The sequence below is a fragment of the Psammomys obesus genome, unplaced genomic scaffold, assembly GCF_907164565.1.
Source record: "Psammomys obesus unplaced genomic scaffold, mPsaObe1.curated_primary_1811, whole genome shotgun sequence".
Classification (NCBI taxonomy): domain Eukaryota; kingdom Metazoa; phylum Chordata; class Mammalia; order Rodentia; family Muridae; genus Psammomys; species Psammomys obesus.
This window is the reverse complement of record NW_026596396.1, coordinates 330589-343934: the sequence shown is the minus strand read 5'-3', so window position 1 is coordinate 343934 and position 13346 is coordinate 330589. Positions and strand designations below refer to the sequence as shown.

General features: G+C 47.1%; 2 protein-coding genes and 1 long non-coding RNA gene across 8 annotated transcripts in view; 2 read left to right on the top strand and 1 right to left on the bottom strand.

The window, feature by feature from the left end:
* LOC129669334 (uncharacterized) overlaps window positions 1–3285 on the bottom strand; it is a 4973-nt gene extending 1688 nt beyond the window's left edge. For both annotated transcript variants that reach the window (XR_008719020.1, XR_008719019.1), the window contains exons 1-2: window positions 2944–3285; window positions 2274–2332 (exon numbers count right to left, since the gene is read on the bottom strand). This is a non-coding gene — a long non-coding RNA (uncharacterized LOC129669334). The remainder of the gene's footprint in view (window positions 1–2273; window positions 2333–2943) is intronic.
* The window catches only part of Wdr45 (WD repeat domain 45), a 19076-nt gene extending 8823 nt beyond the window's left edge, over window positions 1–10253 (top strand). The window contains exons 1-11 of one of the 5 annotated variants that reach the window (XM_055597513.1): window positions 3261–3336; window positions 4886–4957; window positions 5045–5119; window positions 5208–5312; window positions 7956–8064; window positions 8192–8286; window positions 8733–8812; window positions 8920–9128; window positions 9206–9307; window positions 9385–9530; window positions 9787–10253. In XM_055597513.1, coding sequence (XP_055453488.1) covers window positions 3300–3336; window positions 4886–4957; window positions 5045–5119; window positions 5208–5312; window positions 7956–8064; window positions 8192–8286; window positions 8733–8812; window positions 8920–9128; window positions 9206–9307; window positions 9385–9530; window positions 9787–9896 — 1140 coding nt within the window. In that variant the 5' untranslated portion in view covers window positions 3261–3299 and the 3' untranslated portion in view covers window positions 9897–10253. The other 4 variants (XM_055597514.1, XM_055597515.1, XM_055597516.1 and 1 more) reach the window with 4 other exon arrangements.
* Window positions 10254–10585: 332 nt separating this feature from the next.
* Window positions 10586–13139, top strand: Praf2 (PRA1 domain family member 2). Its single transcript, XM_055597511.1, has 3 exons — window positions 10586–10827; window positions 11759–11976; window positions 12346–13139. The coding sequence occupies exons 1-3, from the start codon at window positions 10649–10651 to the stop codon at window positions 12483–12485; spliced, it is 537 nt and encodes a 178-aa protein (XP_055453486.1). The 5' UTR covers window positions 10586–10648; the 3' UTR covers window positions 12486–13139.
* The last annotated feature ends 207 nt before the right edge of the window (window positions 13140–13346 follow it).

The window sequence follows — 13346 nt, the reverse complement described above, 5'->3', positions numbered from 1 at the left end:
TTCCTTCCTTCCTTCCTTCCTTCCTTCCTTCCTTCCTTCCTTCCTTCCCCCCCCTCCCCAAACCCAGGCAATTGTGTCACCCAGAGTAGGATGGGTCCTCAATTAATGCAATCAAGACAATCCCCCAGATATGCCCACAGGCCAACCTGATCTACACAATCTGATCTACACAATCCCTCCTTGAGATTCCCTTGATTCCAAATTTTGTCAAGCTTACAATAACAACCATCACAGGCAATTTTATAAAAGACAACCCCCCCCCAACACTAATCGCATGCATGACTGATTGCTCAAATTAGATGATCAGACAAATGTAAATCATATAAACCACTCAATGCTTATTTGTCTAGAGAGTCTACAAAAGCTAGAAAATTCTCAAGAGAGCTCAGCAAAATGGAGATAGAGGAAGAAACCCTATTTCAAGAAACCAAAAGATCCGGGCACAGTGGCACATGCCTTTAATTCCAGCACTCTGGATGGCAGAGGCAGGTTAATTGCTGTGAGTTTGAGGCCAGTCTGGTCTACAAAGGGACTCTAGGACAGCCAAAGCTACAGAGAAACCCTGTCTCAACCCCACACACACATACAAAAAGAAAAGAGATTTTGTTTGTTTGTTGTTGTTGTTTTTCCTTTTAGGTTGGCTTTGAACTTCACAGACTCTGTTTCACAAGTACTGGAATTAAGGGATGAGCTACTATAACCAGGCTCAAAAAAAAATTTTTTTTTTTTGAAACAGAGTTTCACTTTGTAGCTGTGGCTGGCCTGGTGGCCTGGAGCTTGGTAAATATCTCTCAAATGCTGGGTTTAAAGGAGAAAGCTACTCCCAAACCTAACTTGAAAGGCACCTTCCCCCCCTCCCCCGCTCCAGGCAGGGTTTCTCTAGGTAACAGCCCTGCCTGTCCTTGAACTCCATCTGTAGACTAGGCTAGCCTTGAACTCAGAGAGATCCTCGGGCTTCTGCCTCCCTAGTGCTAGGATTAAAGTTGTACACCACCACTGTACTGCTTAAAAATATTTCTAGTTAAAAGAAACACTATTTCTGGGCATGGTGGCACATGCCTTTAATCCCAGCACTCAGGGAAGCAGAGGCAGGCAGATTGGCAGCCTGGCCTACAAAGCGAGTCCAGGAGAGCCAAGGCTACAAAGGGGAAAAAAGAGAGATTCAGAAAAAAAAGAAAGAAAAAGAAAAGGAAATCCTAGATTTGGTAGGCCACAAGAATGGGGACTTGTTGGTGAAAAGAGTTCCAGCAGGAGATGGAGGGGCACATGAGAGAAGGGAATAGAGAGAGGGGATTGAGCAAGTAAAATTCATTATATAAATATAACTGTCAAAAATGTTAAAATTCAAAGGAATTTTAGAAAAAAACAGAAAAAGGTCTGGAGAGATGGCTTAGCAATTAAGAGCATTGTCTGTTCTTCTAAAGTCCTGAGTTTGATTCCCAGCTACCACAACCATTTATACTGGGACCTGATGCTCTCTTCTAGCTGCAGGTGTACATGCATATAGCACATTCATCCGTAAAATAAATATAGATCTTTTAAGAAAAAAAAAACACACAAAAAGAAGACTGATCATTTCAAAGTGACTTTCATTATAAGGAAGTGTAACCCCCAAGCCCATAGAGCTGACCACACAGGGTCTTAAGGCCATCAATAAGGGAATGGCTAGACAATGCTATATTTAGATTATGCAGTTTCATGAGTAGGTTAAAAAGGATGAGGTAAACTGTGACCTTATATGTTAACTGAACATGGCTCTTGAGGGCCTTGCCCCTTCTCCCTTATTCTCCCTGCCTTGCTATGTTAGATTATATTCCTAAAGCGAGCCATCAAGTTCTATTCCCATCAAGTTCTACTTCCTTCTCCTGAGGCTGACTACCAAGGTCCAGCTATCAGATAAGTGTTTGAAATTCAAGTTCAAACAAAATAAAACAAAACAAAGCTGTGTGTGGTGGCACATGCCTTTAATTCCAGCACTCCAGAAGCAGAGGCAAGCAGATCTCTGCATTCCAAGGCCAGCCTGGTCTATAAAGTGAGTTCCAGGCCAGCCAGATCTACACAGTAAGAACCAATCTCAAAAACAAAAACAAACAAACAAACAAAAAAACCGAATAACAAAAAACCCCAACCAAACAGCATCAAAACAATATACACTTAGAAAGTGGGAAGCAGTGACAGTCTATGGCCATGCCACCCTGAACTGCCCAATCTTGTGTGATCTTGGAAACTAAGCAAGTCAGACCTGGTTAGTACTTATGTGGACACTCACATACCTGTAAATCCATTAAATCTGGATTCACTCTGTAAATCCTGAGTTTGGGACCAGCCTGTGCTAAAAAAGAAGCAAAACAAAAAACAGTGAAGAATAACACATTGCATTTGTTTAAGAGAGGAAAAAAAAGTCTCTGATCTGGAGAACTGGCTCAGCACTTAGTCTAACTACTCTACCAGAGAATCCTGGTTCAATTCCCAGCACCCACATGGCAGTTCAGAACTGTCTATAATCTTAGTTCCAGGGCACCTGACAACCTCACACAGACATACATGCCGGCAAAACATCACTGTAGGTCTCCATTCTTTTCATTTTGACTTTTTTTTTCAACCCAGGGTGACACAAATTCTCTGATCCTGTCTCAGCAATGAGTCCCAACTTGTTTATTATTTCTCACAAATGTACCACAAAATTCTAATGTTTAGTGTGTAATTTGGGGCCTTTTCTGCTTCTACAGTAAGCATGCTCCATTAGTACCATTTCTTAAAAGACAGGTTCTCATCTAGCCCACGAAACCTGAAACTCCTGTTCCTCTTACCTCTTAGCCAAGTACTATGACTACAGGTGTGTGCAAACACGCCTGAGTACTCACATATTTTACCATTAAAAAAAGAATTTATCATTTTGTAAATAAACAGAGCTAGGGTGGGAAAAAGAATGGAAAATCCCACCGCATTTTCCTGTGCTCAAGGTGATCTCAACTTTCAAGATCTTTTATCTTCCAGTAAGGGGCTTCCAGAGTCGAAAGGTAAACAGCTACCCTTGCAGAATCTGGTCGGTTCATCCCTCTTTCTATCGGTGGGTTAATGAGTTCAATGCTTGGCCTGTTTAGGGGAGGGGCAGTTCCTCTCTCTCAAGAGTTCTCTCCTATAGCCCTGCCTTTAGGCAGTCTCTTGTGCCTCCGTTGTCCCAATTGGCCCTCATTCTCCTTCCGGAACTTCCCTTGGAGGACTCTCCTATTGCTCGGGATGCTCCACAGGTCCGCGAACGGGGCGAGAAGAGCAGTGGCTGAATTTTTCTGCCCAGGATGAGTCACTTCCGGTCACAGAATCCCTCCTCCGGAAGTAAGACCTGATGTAAACAGCGGAGCGGGGCACCTAAGCCCGGGAGGTCAGAAATCTGTGCCTCAAGCGGCACCAAAAGCAAGGGCAGGGGTCCGTGAGGGGTGAAGATCAAGTCAGCAAAGGCATCCTGCATCTGGAGCACGATCCAAGGGTTGGTCAGGGTCATGGGGTGGGTGTTTCTACTAGAGGTCTTGACAGGTGATGGCTGGGGACAAGAGGCTTGAGTCGATGCTGTCATGGAAAAGAACTTGACTTTTGGGAGAGGGTGAGGCATTTCAGTTAGGGTTCTTGATTAATGTGAGCATTTGGACCAGAGATCTAAAAAAAAAAAAAAAAAAAAAAAAAAAAAAAAAAAAAGGTCTTGGAAGCTAGTGCTTTTCGAATTATGGCTTTTGCAGAAGCAAGATCCAGGTTTTACACCAGAAAAGGCAGATTTGAGGTCTTAGAGTATAAGAGTTGTGTCTGGACAGAGGTCTTGGAGTGATGGGGCTTCTAGGACAGGAATGTTTAGGACAGGAAGACAGAGCCGCTGCTTTGCTAGCTTGGGGTGTTCCTGGGCAGGGATTTTAGGTGGTGGATACTGGGAGAAGGTCTTTGGAGTGTAGCTGTGCCTTAGGGTAGGGTCTTCAGAAGATAATGTGGCAATAAACGGGAAAATTTTAGGGGTAGGGGCCTCATGAGTGGCATCGGGTCACTTCAGGAGTCATGGATAGAGTACAGGGAATGAAATGTGTCAAGTGTGGGCTTTAGAATGTCAAGGGAATGCCAGGGGCGTCTTCAGGATTTAAGTGGAGGGAGTTCCCAGGCTTGCCTTAGTGATCAGAGTTAGCAATATCTGAGAAGGGTTTGGGGAAAGTATGTTGCATGGGAGGGTATGAATGAGAGTCCCTGGAGGCAAATAAATGAGTTAGAGTTAGAAAAGCATGAGGAGGGGAGTTCTGTGGTTGATGGACCATTCATAGCCGTCTCAGGGAGATGCAAGATACCTGAGCCCTTGTTCCTCCATTTACTGACAGGTGCAAGTGTGAAGATGAAAAGCTTGTAGAAAGAGGTTTGAGGTCATGTCAGGCATTAGAGCCAAGAATGGCTGGGAGTGAGGAAGTATCATGGGATATCCCTACCCCATTACTTCCCAACAAGTTCAGTAATGGTTGGTATTTATGGCAGTTGTGACTCTGGCATTATAGGCCACGACACATTCTGCCTGTGGTCTTGGTTTGAACTGATTCTCTGAGGTATCCTCCACTTGTTTTTGTTTTTTTGCAGTCTGGCAAAGAAAAGTATCAAAATGGGGAGGAAGCCGGGCGTGATGGCACATGCCTATAATCCCATCACTCAGGAGGTGGAGGATGGAGGACTTCTGGGAATTCAAGGCCAGCCTGTGCTACATAGGGAGTTCCAGGACAGCCAGGGATACATAGCAAGATCCTATTTCAAAACAAAATAGACGAAGTGGTGAGGAAGAAGAAATTTTCTGGGGGACAGAAGTTGTAGGACTTAAGAGAGGGCACTCCAGGATTCTTCCACATGCTGTCTTTTTTGGGCCTAGGGGGACAGCCTTGGACCATGACCCAACAGCCATTTCGAGGAGTGACCAGCCTACATTTCAACCAAGACCAAAGTAAGCTTATGATTGTATTTTTTGGGGAAAGAAGGGTTAGACATGGCTATGAGCCCCAGAATTCTGAGTCAGACTAATTCCTTCCAGGTTGCTTTTGCTGTGCCATGGAGACAGGCGTACGGATCTATAATGTGGAGCCACTGATGGAGAAGGGGCATCTGGGTGAGTGGCTGTAGTGGTGGGACAGTAAGCAGAAGGGCTCATGTAGGCATTGCCATCTACCTCTACTAACACCCTGACCCCTGTCCAGACCATGAACAGGTAGGCAGCATGGGCCTGGTGGAAATGCTGCACCGATCCAACCTGCTGGCCCTGGTGGGCGGTGGTAGCAGCCCTAAGTTCTCAGAGATTTCGGGTAAGTGCTTTCATCCTATACTTGATCCAGATTTCCCAAATTCCTCACTTCCCACATACACCCCGAGGCACTGGCAAATGTTGTCAGCACCTCAGAGTCCCACGGTGGGGCACAGTTTGTAAGTCATGGATCGTCCAGCTTGAAAAGTTTGGTCTGGACCTGGGCATAGTGGCGCACCCCTACAATCCCAGCAGTCAGGGAGGCAGAGATAGGCGGATCTCTGTGAGTTCGGGGACATCCTGGTCTACAAAGTAAGTCTAGGACAGCCAAGGCTACACAGAGAAACCCTATCTCAAAAAACCGACAGAAAGAGAAAGACAGAAAGAAAAGTTTGGTCTGTTATTTATTGAGGCAGGGTTTTACTGTGTATTTAGTTCTGTATAGATGAGGTTGGTCTCAAAACTCACAGCGTGGTAGGATTAAAGATGTGTACCACCACACTTGGCTTTATTCTTTCATCTTTGTTTTATTTATTTTTTACAAAATTTTTATTTTTTTAAAGAAGCTTCTGCATTTATTTCATTTTAAAGTTTTACTTATTATATATACAATGTAATGTCTACATGGAGACCTCCATGCCAGAAGAGGGCACCAGATCTCATTATAGATGGCTGTGAGCCACCATGTGATTACCAGGAATTGAACTCATGACCTCTGGAAGAGCAGCTAGTGAGTGCTCTTAAACTCTGAGCTATCTCTCCAGCCCTAAATATTTTATTTTATTTTGTTTTTGAGACAGGGTTTCTCTATGTAGCCTTAGCTGTTCTGTCTTGGACTTGCTTTGTAGACCAGGCTGGTCTCGAACTCAAAGAGATCTACCTGCCTCTGCTGCTCTGAGTGCTAGGATTAAAGGAATGCACCACCACACCCTGCTGTTAGGTTTTTTTTTTTTTTTTTTAGTGCTGAGATTACAGGTGTGCCCCACCTTGCTCAGCTTCATTTTTATTTAAGAAAGGGAAAATTGGGCTGGAGAGATGACTCAGCAGTTAAAAGCACTGCCTGTTCTTCCAGATGTTCTGAGTTCAATTCCTGGCAACCACATGGTGGCTCACAACCATCTATAATGTGATCTGGTGCCCTCTTCTGGCATGCAGGTATACATGCAGATAGAGCACTCATACATAAAATAAATAAATCTTTAGAAAAAAGATTTACTGGGGCTGGAGAGGGAGGGTAGCTCAGTGGTTGCCTCATATGCAGAAGGCCCTGGGTTCTATCCCCAGAACTGTTAAAAAAAAAAAAAACAGCAAAATCACTTACTGCCTGTCTCCATGCTCCTTATATGCCATGTTCTTACCAATGGAGCACTTACTAGGAACCTAGTAGTTTTTCTAAGCACTTTACACACAAACACACATCAATTTGACACAAGGTCTTGTGTAGCTATGTATGACCTCAAACTGATCTTCCTCCCAAGTGCCAGGATACAGGCTAGTGCCTTCACACTTGGCTTTACATATTAGCTCATTTAGTTTTATGGTATTTTCTTTTGTTTTTGTTTTCCCTGAAGGCAAGGTTTCTGTGTAGCCTTGGCTGTCCTGGTCTTGTTTTGTAGACCAGGCTGGCCTCGAATTTACAGAGATCCTCCTGCCTCTGCCCCCTGGGTGCTGGGATTAAAGGCATGCAGTATCACACCCTGCTGTTAGTTTTTGTTTTGTTTTGAGACAGGGTCTTTCTACATAGCCTTGACTGCTCTGGAACTCACTATATAGACAGGCTGAACTCAAATTCACTGAGCTCTTCCTGCCTCTGCCTGCTGGGATTAAAGATGTGCCCCATCATACCCAGCTAATTCTGTGTGGTGGGAAATACAATTAGGCAGCTGTTCTTTTTTTCCCTCTGTCCCTCCCTCCCTCCCTCCCTCCCTTCCTTTCTTATGCTATAGGTGGAGTCCAGGGCTTTGTACATGTTCTGTCAGTAAGCCATATCCCCGGCTTCCTTATCCTCATTTTTTTATTGATGACAACACTAAGGCGAAGCTAACTGACTTATCCAAGATCACACAATAGGTATTCAAGAGCCGGGTATGGTGGTGCACACTTGTAATCCCAGCAGTTGGGGAGGCTGAGGCAGGTAGATATCTGAGTTCCATGCCAGCCTGGTTTCTAGAGCTATTTCCAGGTAGCCAAGGATACACACAAACACACACACAATCCTGTCTTGAAAACAAAACAAAAAACCAAGCATCCAAATCTTGGAACTGTCTCTCCAATTTTTTGGTTTGAGTCTCAAGTGCCATCTTGTTTTAAGGTTTTTTTCCTTGTTGATCCCACCACGACATGGCAAGAGTTGTCATGGGTGAGTCACAAATCTAGAATTCATCACAGAAATATCCCTGGGGGTATGAACTGGATCCTGAAGACAGAAGTAGTTACAGAGGGGAACTTACGGGCTTAGGCATGAATCCTTGAACTGTTTGGCCTTGTGCTGTAAGGTCCCTGACCACATTCAGTGCACTTGAGCCTTGCTTTCCTTATCTCCAAATAAGCATCACTATTCTAGAATGTGTTTTCTTAGAGATCTTGTCCATAAGTGTTCATGTTCTGTGAGGCTCACATCGAATATATAGTGAAAGGCGGGCGAAATAAGAGGAGTAGGGATGGGCCTTGTGTCACCCAGTCTGCCTCTCACCCATCTGCCTAGCAGTGCTGATCTGGGATGATGCCCGAGAAGGCAAGGACTCCAAGGACAAACTGGTACTGGAATTCACCTTCACCAAGCCAGTGCTGGCTGTGCGCATGCGCCATGACAAGTGAGCATGATGAAGACCCAGGCGGGTGGGAGGGGGTGGGACAAGAAGTTCTCACAGTAAGTAAGGTTAGCCCCTGCCCTGGCAGTTTCCCTCTCCTCATGACCTGTGTTACTTGTGATGTCCACAGGATTGTGATTGTGCTGAGGAACCGCATCTATGTGTACTCCTTCCCTGACAATCCTCGAAAACTGTTTGAGTTTGACACTCGGGACAACCCCAAGGGTGAGAGGACCCAGATGTGCAGGTGTTAAGGATGTGAGGCTGTGTAAGAGGCAAAGAGGAAGAGATGAAAGAATGGGCACATACTCAGAGATGTTGGGGGAGAGGCTCTACGTAAGAAATACAGCCTTTACAGTCCCACCATTGGTTTCCTTATCCTTGTCCCCAGTCCTGCCCCACATGACACCAGCAAGCACTCATTGAAAACATAGGTAGGTTTATCAGTACGCCCTGGGCCTCCAAGATCTCCTGGCAACTTCTTAGAACCTGTTTAAACCATGGAGAGTGGAGCTTAATGCAAAGCCTCCCCTTGTGAGGTTGCTATGGGGAACATAGCAGGGAGGGTTAAAGCCTGGCCCTCCCTCATCTAGCTCTCTCCACTCTGAGAACTCAGCCTTGCCCTGGCCTCCCCTTCACCTGCCCATCCCTACTTCATCCTCACAACTTAGGGTTGTGTGACCTCTGCCCAAGCCTGGAGAAGCAACTGCTTGTGTTTCCTGGACACAAGTGCGGAAGTCTTCAACTTGTGGTGAGCCATCCAATGGGTGAGGGTGGAGTGGTGGGTGAACTAACCCTTAGTGAACTTGAAGTCCCTCTCCTCTATATCACCCCCTCAACTGTTCCCTCCTAATCCAGGATCTGGCAAGCACAAAGCCTGGCACTTCATCAGCTCCATTTACCATCAATGCACATCAGAGTGATGTGGCCTGTGTGTCCCTGAACCAGCCAGGCACAGTAGTGGCCTCAGCCTCCCAGAAGGGTACCCTTATTCGTCTTTTTGACACCCAGTCCAAGGAAAAATTGGTGGAGCTTCGAAGAGGCACTGACCCTGCCACCCTATACTGGTGAGCACAGGATATGTGTGGTGGGCTGGTGACCTTACAGCCCACATGTTGGACATCATTACTGGTCTGTCTTACAGCATTAACTTCAGCCACGACTCCTCCTTCCTCTGTGCTTCCAGTGACAAGGGCACTGTCCATATCTTTGCTCTTAAAGACACCCGCCTTAACCGCCGCTCTGCGTGAGTATTCTCATCCTGTCTTGTCCCAATCCCCTTGCCCATGTGCCATGCCTGGACTTACCAAATGCTGCCTACAGGCTGGCTCGTGTGGGCAAAGTGGGACCTATGATTGGGCAGTATGTGGACTCTCAGTGGAGCCTGGCCAGCTTTACTGTGCCTGCTGAATCAGCCTGCATCTGTGCCTTTGGCCGAAACACTTCCAAGAATGTCAATTCTGTGATTGGTGAGTGACAGGAGCACCTTGGTTTGTGGTACTAAGTGGATAAAGGACTGCAGGTTGGATACAAAGGAATTTAAGGGTTTTCAGAGGCTGGAGGAAACAGAAGTGTGTGGCTCGACCTCATAATTACTAGGGGGTGCGGCTCTTGGGCAAGGGCCTGGAGTTAGACCATGAGCCACAGTGGGACAGACACCTGAGAGGACTGGAGTACTTGGCAGGGTCATCTCCTAACCTCTCACAACACCTCAATCCTCCCTAGCCATCTGCGTCGATGGGACCTTCCACAAATATGTCTTCACTCCAGATGGAAACTGCAACAGAGAGGCCTTTGACGTGTACCTTGACATCTGTGATGATGATGACTTTTAACAGCGCTGGCAGCCGTACTAGAAACCTGCAGTAGCAGATGGCCGAACTGAGTCTTGAGGGTGTTGAACCAGCCAGCAAGCATTAATGAGGCTTCAAGCACAGCTGTGTCTAAATAAACAGCTCACTTCCCCCAAGCACTTTTTATGTGATTGTGCCAGAAGGCCAAGGACAGATTCCCTGGGCCACCTAGTCTGGTAACATTAACAGGGACCCAAAGGGTTTGTTTTAATCCAGCCTGGAGATTTAAAAAAAAAAAAAGGTAACCAGGAGATACAGTCTCTGTAATGTAAATGAATAAAAGGCCTTTAAGTATATAATAAAAAGGCCTTATGTATATAATAAAAGGCATTTATGACTTGACCTGAAAGGTGGGGCACATTTTTCCAGGAGCGGCGTGACCTTCTAGGATCCTGACAGGAAATGGAATCCAGCTTGGGATCTGACTTCATATTCTTTTTAGTCTGTTCGGCGTTGAGTCAACACAGCCTCCACAGTCTGGCGTGGTGCCCCGCCCAGGGGTGTTTTGAGTTTTGAGCTGCTCGCCGCGTGGCGAGGCTTGGTTTCCCGGCAGTCTCTCTGCTACCATATAATTGGTGTTTTCTGGTCACGTTCGTGTTTGCGGCTGCGCAGTATGGCTACGTTGCTAGTCGTCGCTTCCTTAAGACTATTTCCCAGCGTGCCTCGCTGTGCTGCGAGGGGTAACTGGGTGTTGTAGTCTCGCTGCCCTCCGGGCTGGTCCAGCAACCCTCAGGATGTCGGAGGTGCGGCTGCCACCGCTGCGCACCCTAGACGACTTTGTCTTGGGGTCTGCACGTCTGGCGGCTCCTGATCCAAGCGATCCACAGCGATGGTGTCACCGCGTCATCAACAATCTTCTCTACTACCAAACCAATTACCTTCTCTGCTTCGGCTTCAGTCTCGCTCTGGCCGGGTGAGGGAGGGAGGTAGCGATTGGCTGAAGATACCAGCGGGACACAGGGTGGACTTGGGGGTCTTTGAGGATGAGGAGAGTAGAGGAAGTGCCAGACTGGGAACTGTGAATTCGGCGGAATAAGAAGGTTTGAGGGGAATGGATGGGAAACTTGAAGGGGGCAGATCCTTGTTATAAGGACAGTCGAGAAGGCAGGATGGTGGGGGGAGTCTGGAAAGAAGACCTGGGTAGAAAATGGGGGCACTGAAGAGGACTGTGGACTAGGAAGTGGACCCAGATTTAAGGAAGGCCTAATATGGGGATGGGACAGTATCTAAGAGGTTCAGTGATGGGGCAGATTAAGGGAGCCTTGGAGGGTTTAAGACAGAGGGGGAGCTTGTAGAGGACCTCATATTGGGCCCAGAAGGAAGGCTCAGTGTTGAAGATGCTTCTGGCCAAGGACAGACAATGTAAAAGAGGGACTTGGGCAGGGTTGTAAGAGTGGGATTGAAACCAAGAAAAGGTACGTTCAAGCAATTGTGGGAGGGTGGCTCTGTACAAAAACGGGGGCCTTTTGAAGGAAATGATGACACCTGGAAAGTGCCTCTGTGAAGAGAAATACATATTGACTAAAGGTCTGTTTGAGAGATCTGCAAGGGTTAAGGTCAAGTAGAGGAGTGTGGGAGCAGATACAGGAGTAGTAGAAAGAAATCCTGCAGGTCTAAAGTCAAAGGCCAGAGAAATGTTGGGCACCCAGGACATCTAGCAGGATGTGAAGATCTGATAGGACTATAGTAGGGAGGAATTGAGAGTTGACAGGAATCCCTGGAGGATGGACTTGTTGGAGACAGGCCTGGTGAGACTATTCTGGGATGCTGATTCCAGAGACAGGGAACAAAACTCTTAGGGTCTAGGATTGGGTGAGACTAGCGGAGTGCTCTTGTTCCTGCAGGTATACTCGTCCACTGCACACCCTCCTGAGCATGCTGGTAGTGGTGGTGATCCTCGGGGTGCTGGTGTGGGCTGCTGAAACTGGTGCCGCTGTGCGCCGCTGCCGTCGCAGCCATCCTGCTGCCTGCCTGGCTGCAGTGCTTGCCCTTAGCCTCCTCATTCTCTGGGCCGTGGGCGGCGCTTTCACCTTCCTGCTCTGCATCACAGCACCAGTGCTTTGTGAGTCTACTCTCCCTGCTATAGCTGGGAAAATGGCCAGCTCAGGCTTGAACATCAGGCCTGCCCTGCACTGGTTCTTGGGCTAAGAGGGGACTAGAAATCCTGGAGGATGGATATGCCTCCATTAAATGTGTCTTCCTTGGCTTTGCACCCTCCCTTTTGGGAGCATCCCTCTTTATTACTTTTTTTGGGGGGTCTTCCAGTGTTAAGGGCCTTAAACTGTCCAAGTCCCAATTTACTGGGATATCCTTTCTGGCCACATCCCCCATAGCAGGCTTTGAGAACTCACTACTCAGCCTGCTTCTGGGTGAACTCCCCATTGTAGGCTGTAAGCCAAGGCCCCAGACCCACTCTTGGTATCACCTACAGTGATCCTGCTGCATGCTTCACTGCGCCTGAGAAACCTTAAAAACAAGATTGAGAACAAGATTGAGAGCATTGGTCTAAAGCGGACGCCAATGGGACTGCTTCTAGAGGCACTGGGACAAGAGCAGGAAGCTGGATCCTAGGACCCTGGCATCTACACCCTGGATCTAGAGGACCCCCACCCCATACCCAAGACCCAGCCTTTTCCCCAGCCATTAAAGTAGGAGCCTAGAGCCTTCTGGCCTGTCCAAAAAGACACCTATGACTGCTCACTCCAGTCCCAAACCAGCCTCCAGCCCCTATTACCTAGGGACCAAAGTCTTCCTCATTCCTCAATATGAGACTCAGTCACCTACATCCAGCCTTGAAACTGGATTTTTAAGCCAGAGCATCCATAGCTAATCTCAAAACTGGACCCAGAGATACTCCCTTAACCCAAACATGGGACCCACTGATCTTCCATACTTCAAAGCCAAGGACTTGAGGCAGGACAAATCTTGAGCTCTAGACTAAGGGATTTTTCAGACCCCACCCAGCTTGGAACCCAGGTTAAGACATGGCCAAATCTTGAGCTTAAGCCCCAAGTGTGCTCAACCCTGACCCCACTGAACCCTGGAATCCGGATGACCCTAACCCTCAGCAGTCCCAATAGCCTCCTTCCAACTCTGTTTAGAGGGTTTCTTCCCTTCCCTACAATGTTCCCAGTACCAAGGACCATGGCTGGCCAGGGATAACCCCAACTGGGAATGGGGTTCATGTATTAGTGTTGCTGCAACAATAAAGCTTTTGAATCTGAAGCTAGTTTGGCCTCCTGTGTGATGTTTTTGTACCTTTCAGTGAACAACCCAGTGGCTGTTTTCAGTTCTGCTGGACCCTACCTGTCTGGATTGAAGCATATGTGCTCAAATGGTGACTATTTTGGTCCTCAATGTTACTACCTCTGAATTAGCGCTAAAACCCAGGGATGCAGAAATGTGTACTATCACTTTGGATATTCTCATGTT

Coding starts and splice junctions, on each gene's coding strand:
- Praf2 (XM_055597511.1), top strand. CDS start 10,649: ATGTCGGAGGTGCGGCTGCCACCGCTGCGCACCCTAGACGACTTTGTC. Junction 10,828..11,758: donor TTCAGTCTCGCTCTGGCCGG/GTGAGGGAGGGA, acceptor TTGTTCCTGCAG/GTATACTCGTCCACTGCACA. Junction 11,977..12,345: donor CATCACAGCACCAGTGCTTT/GTGAGTCTACTC, acceptor TATCACCTACAG/TGATCCTGCTGCATGCTTCA.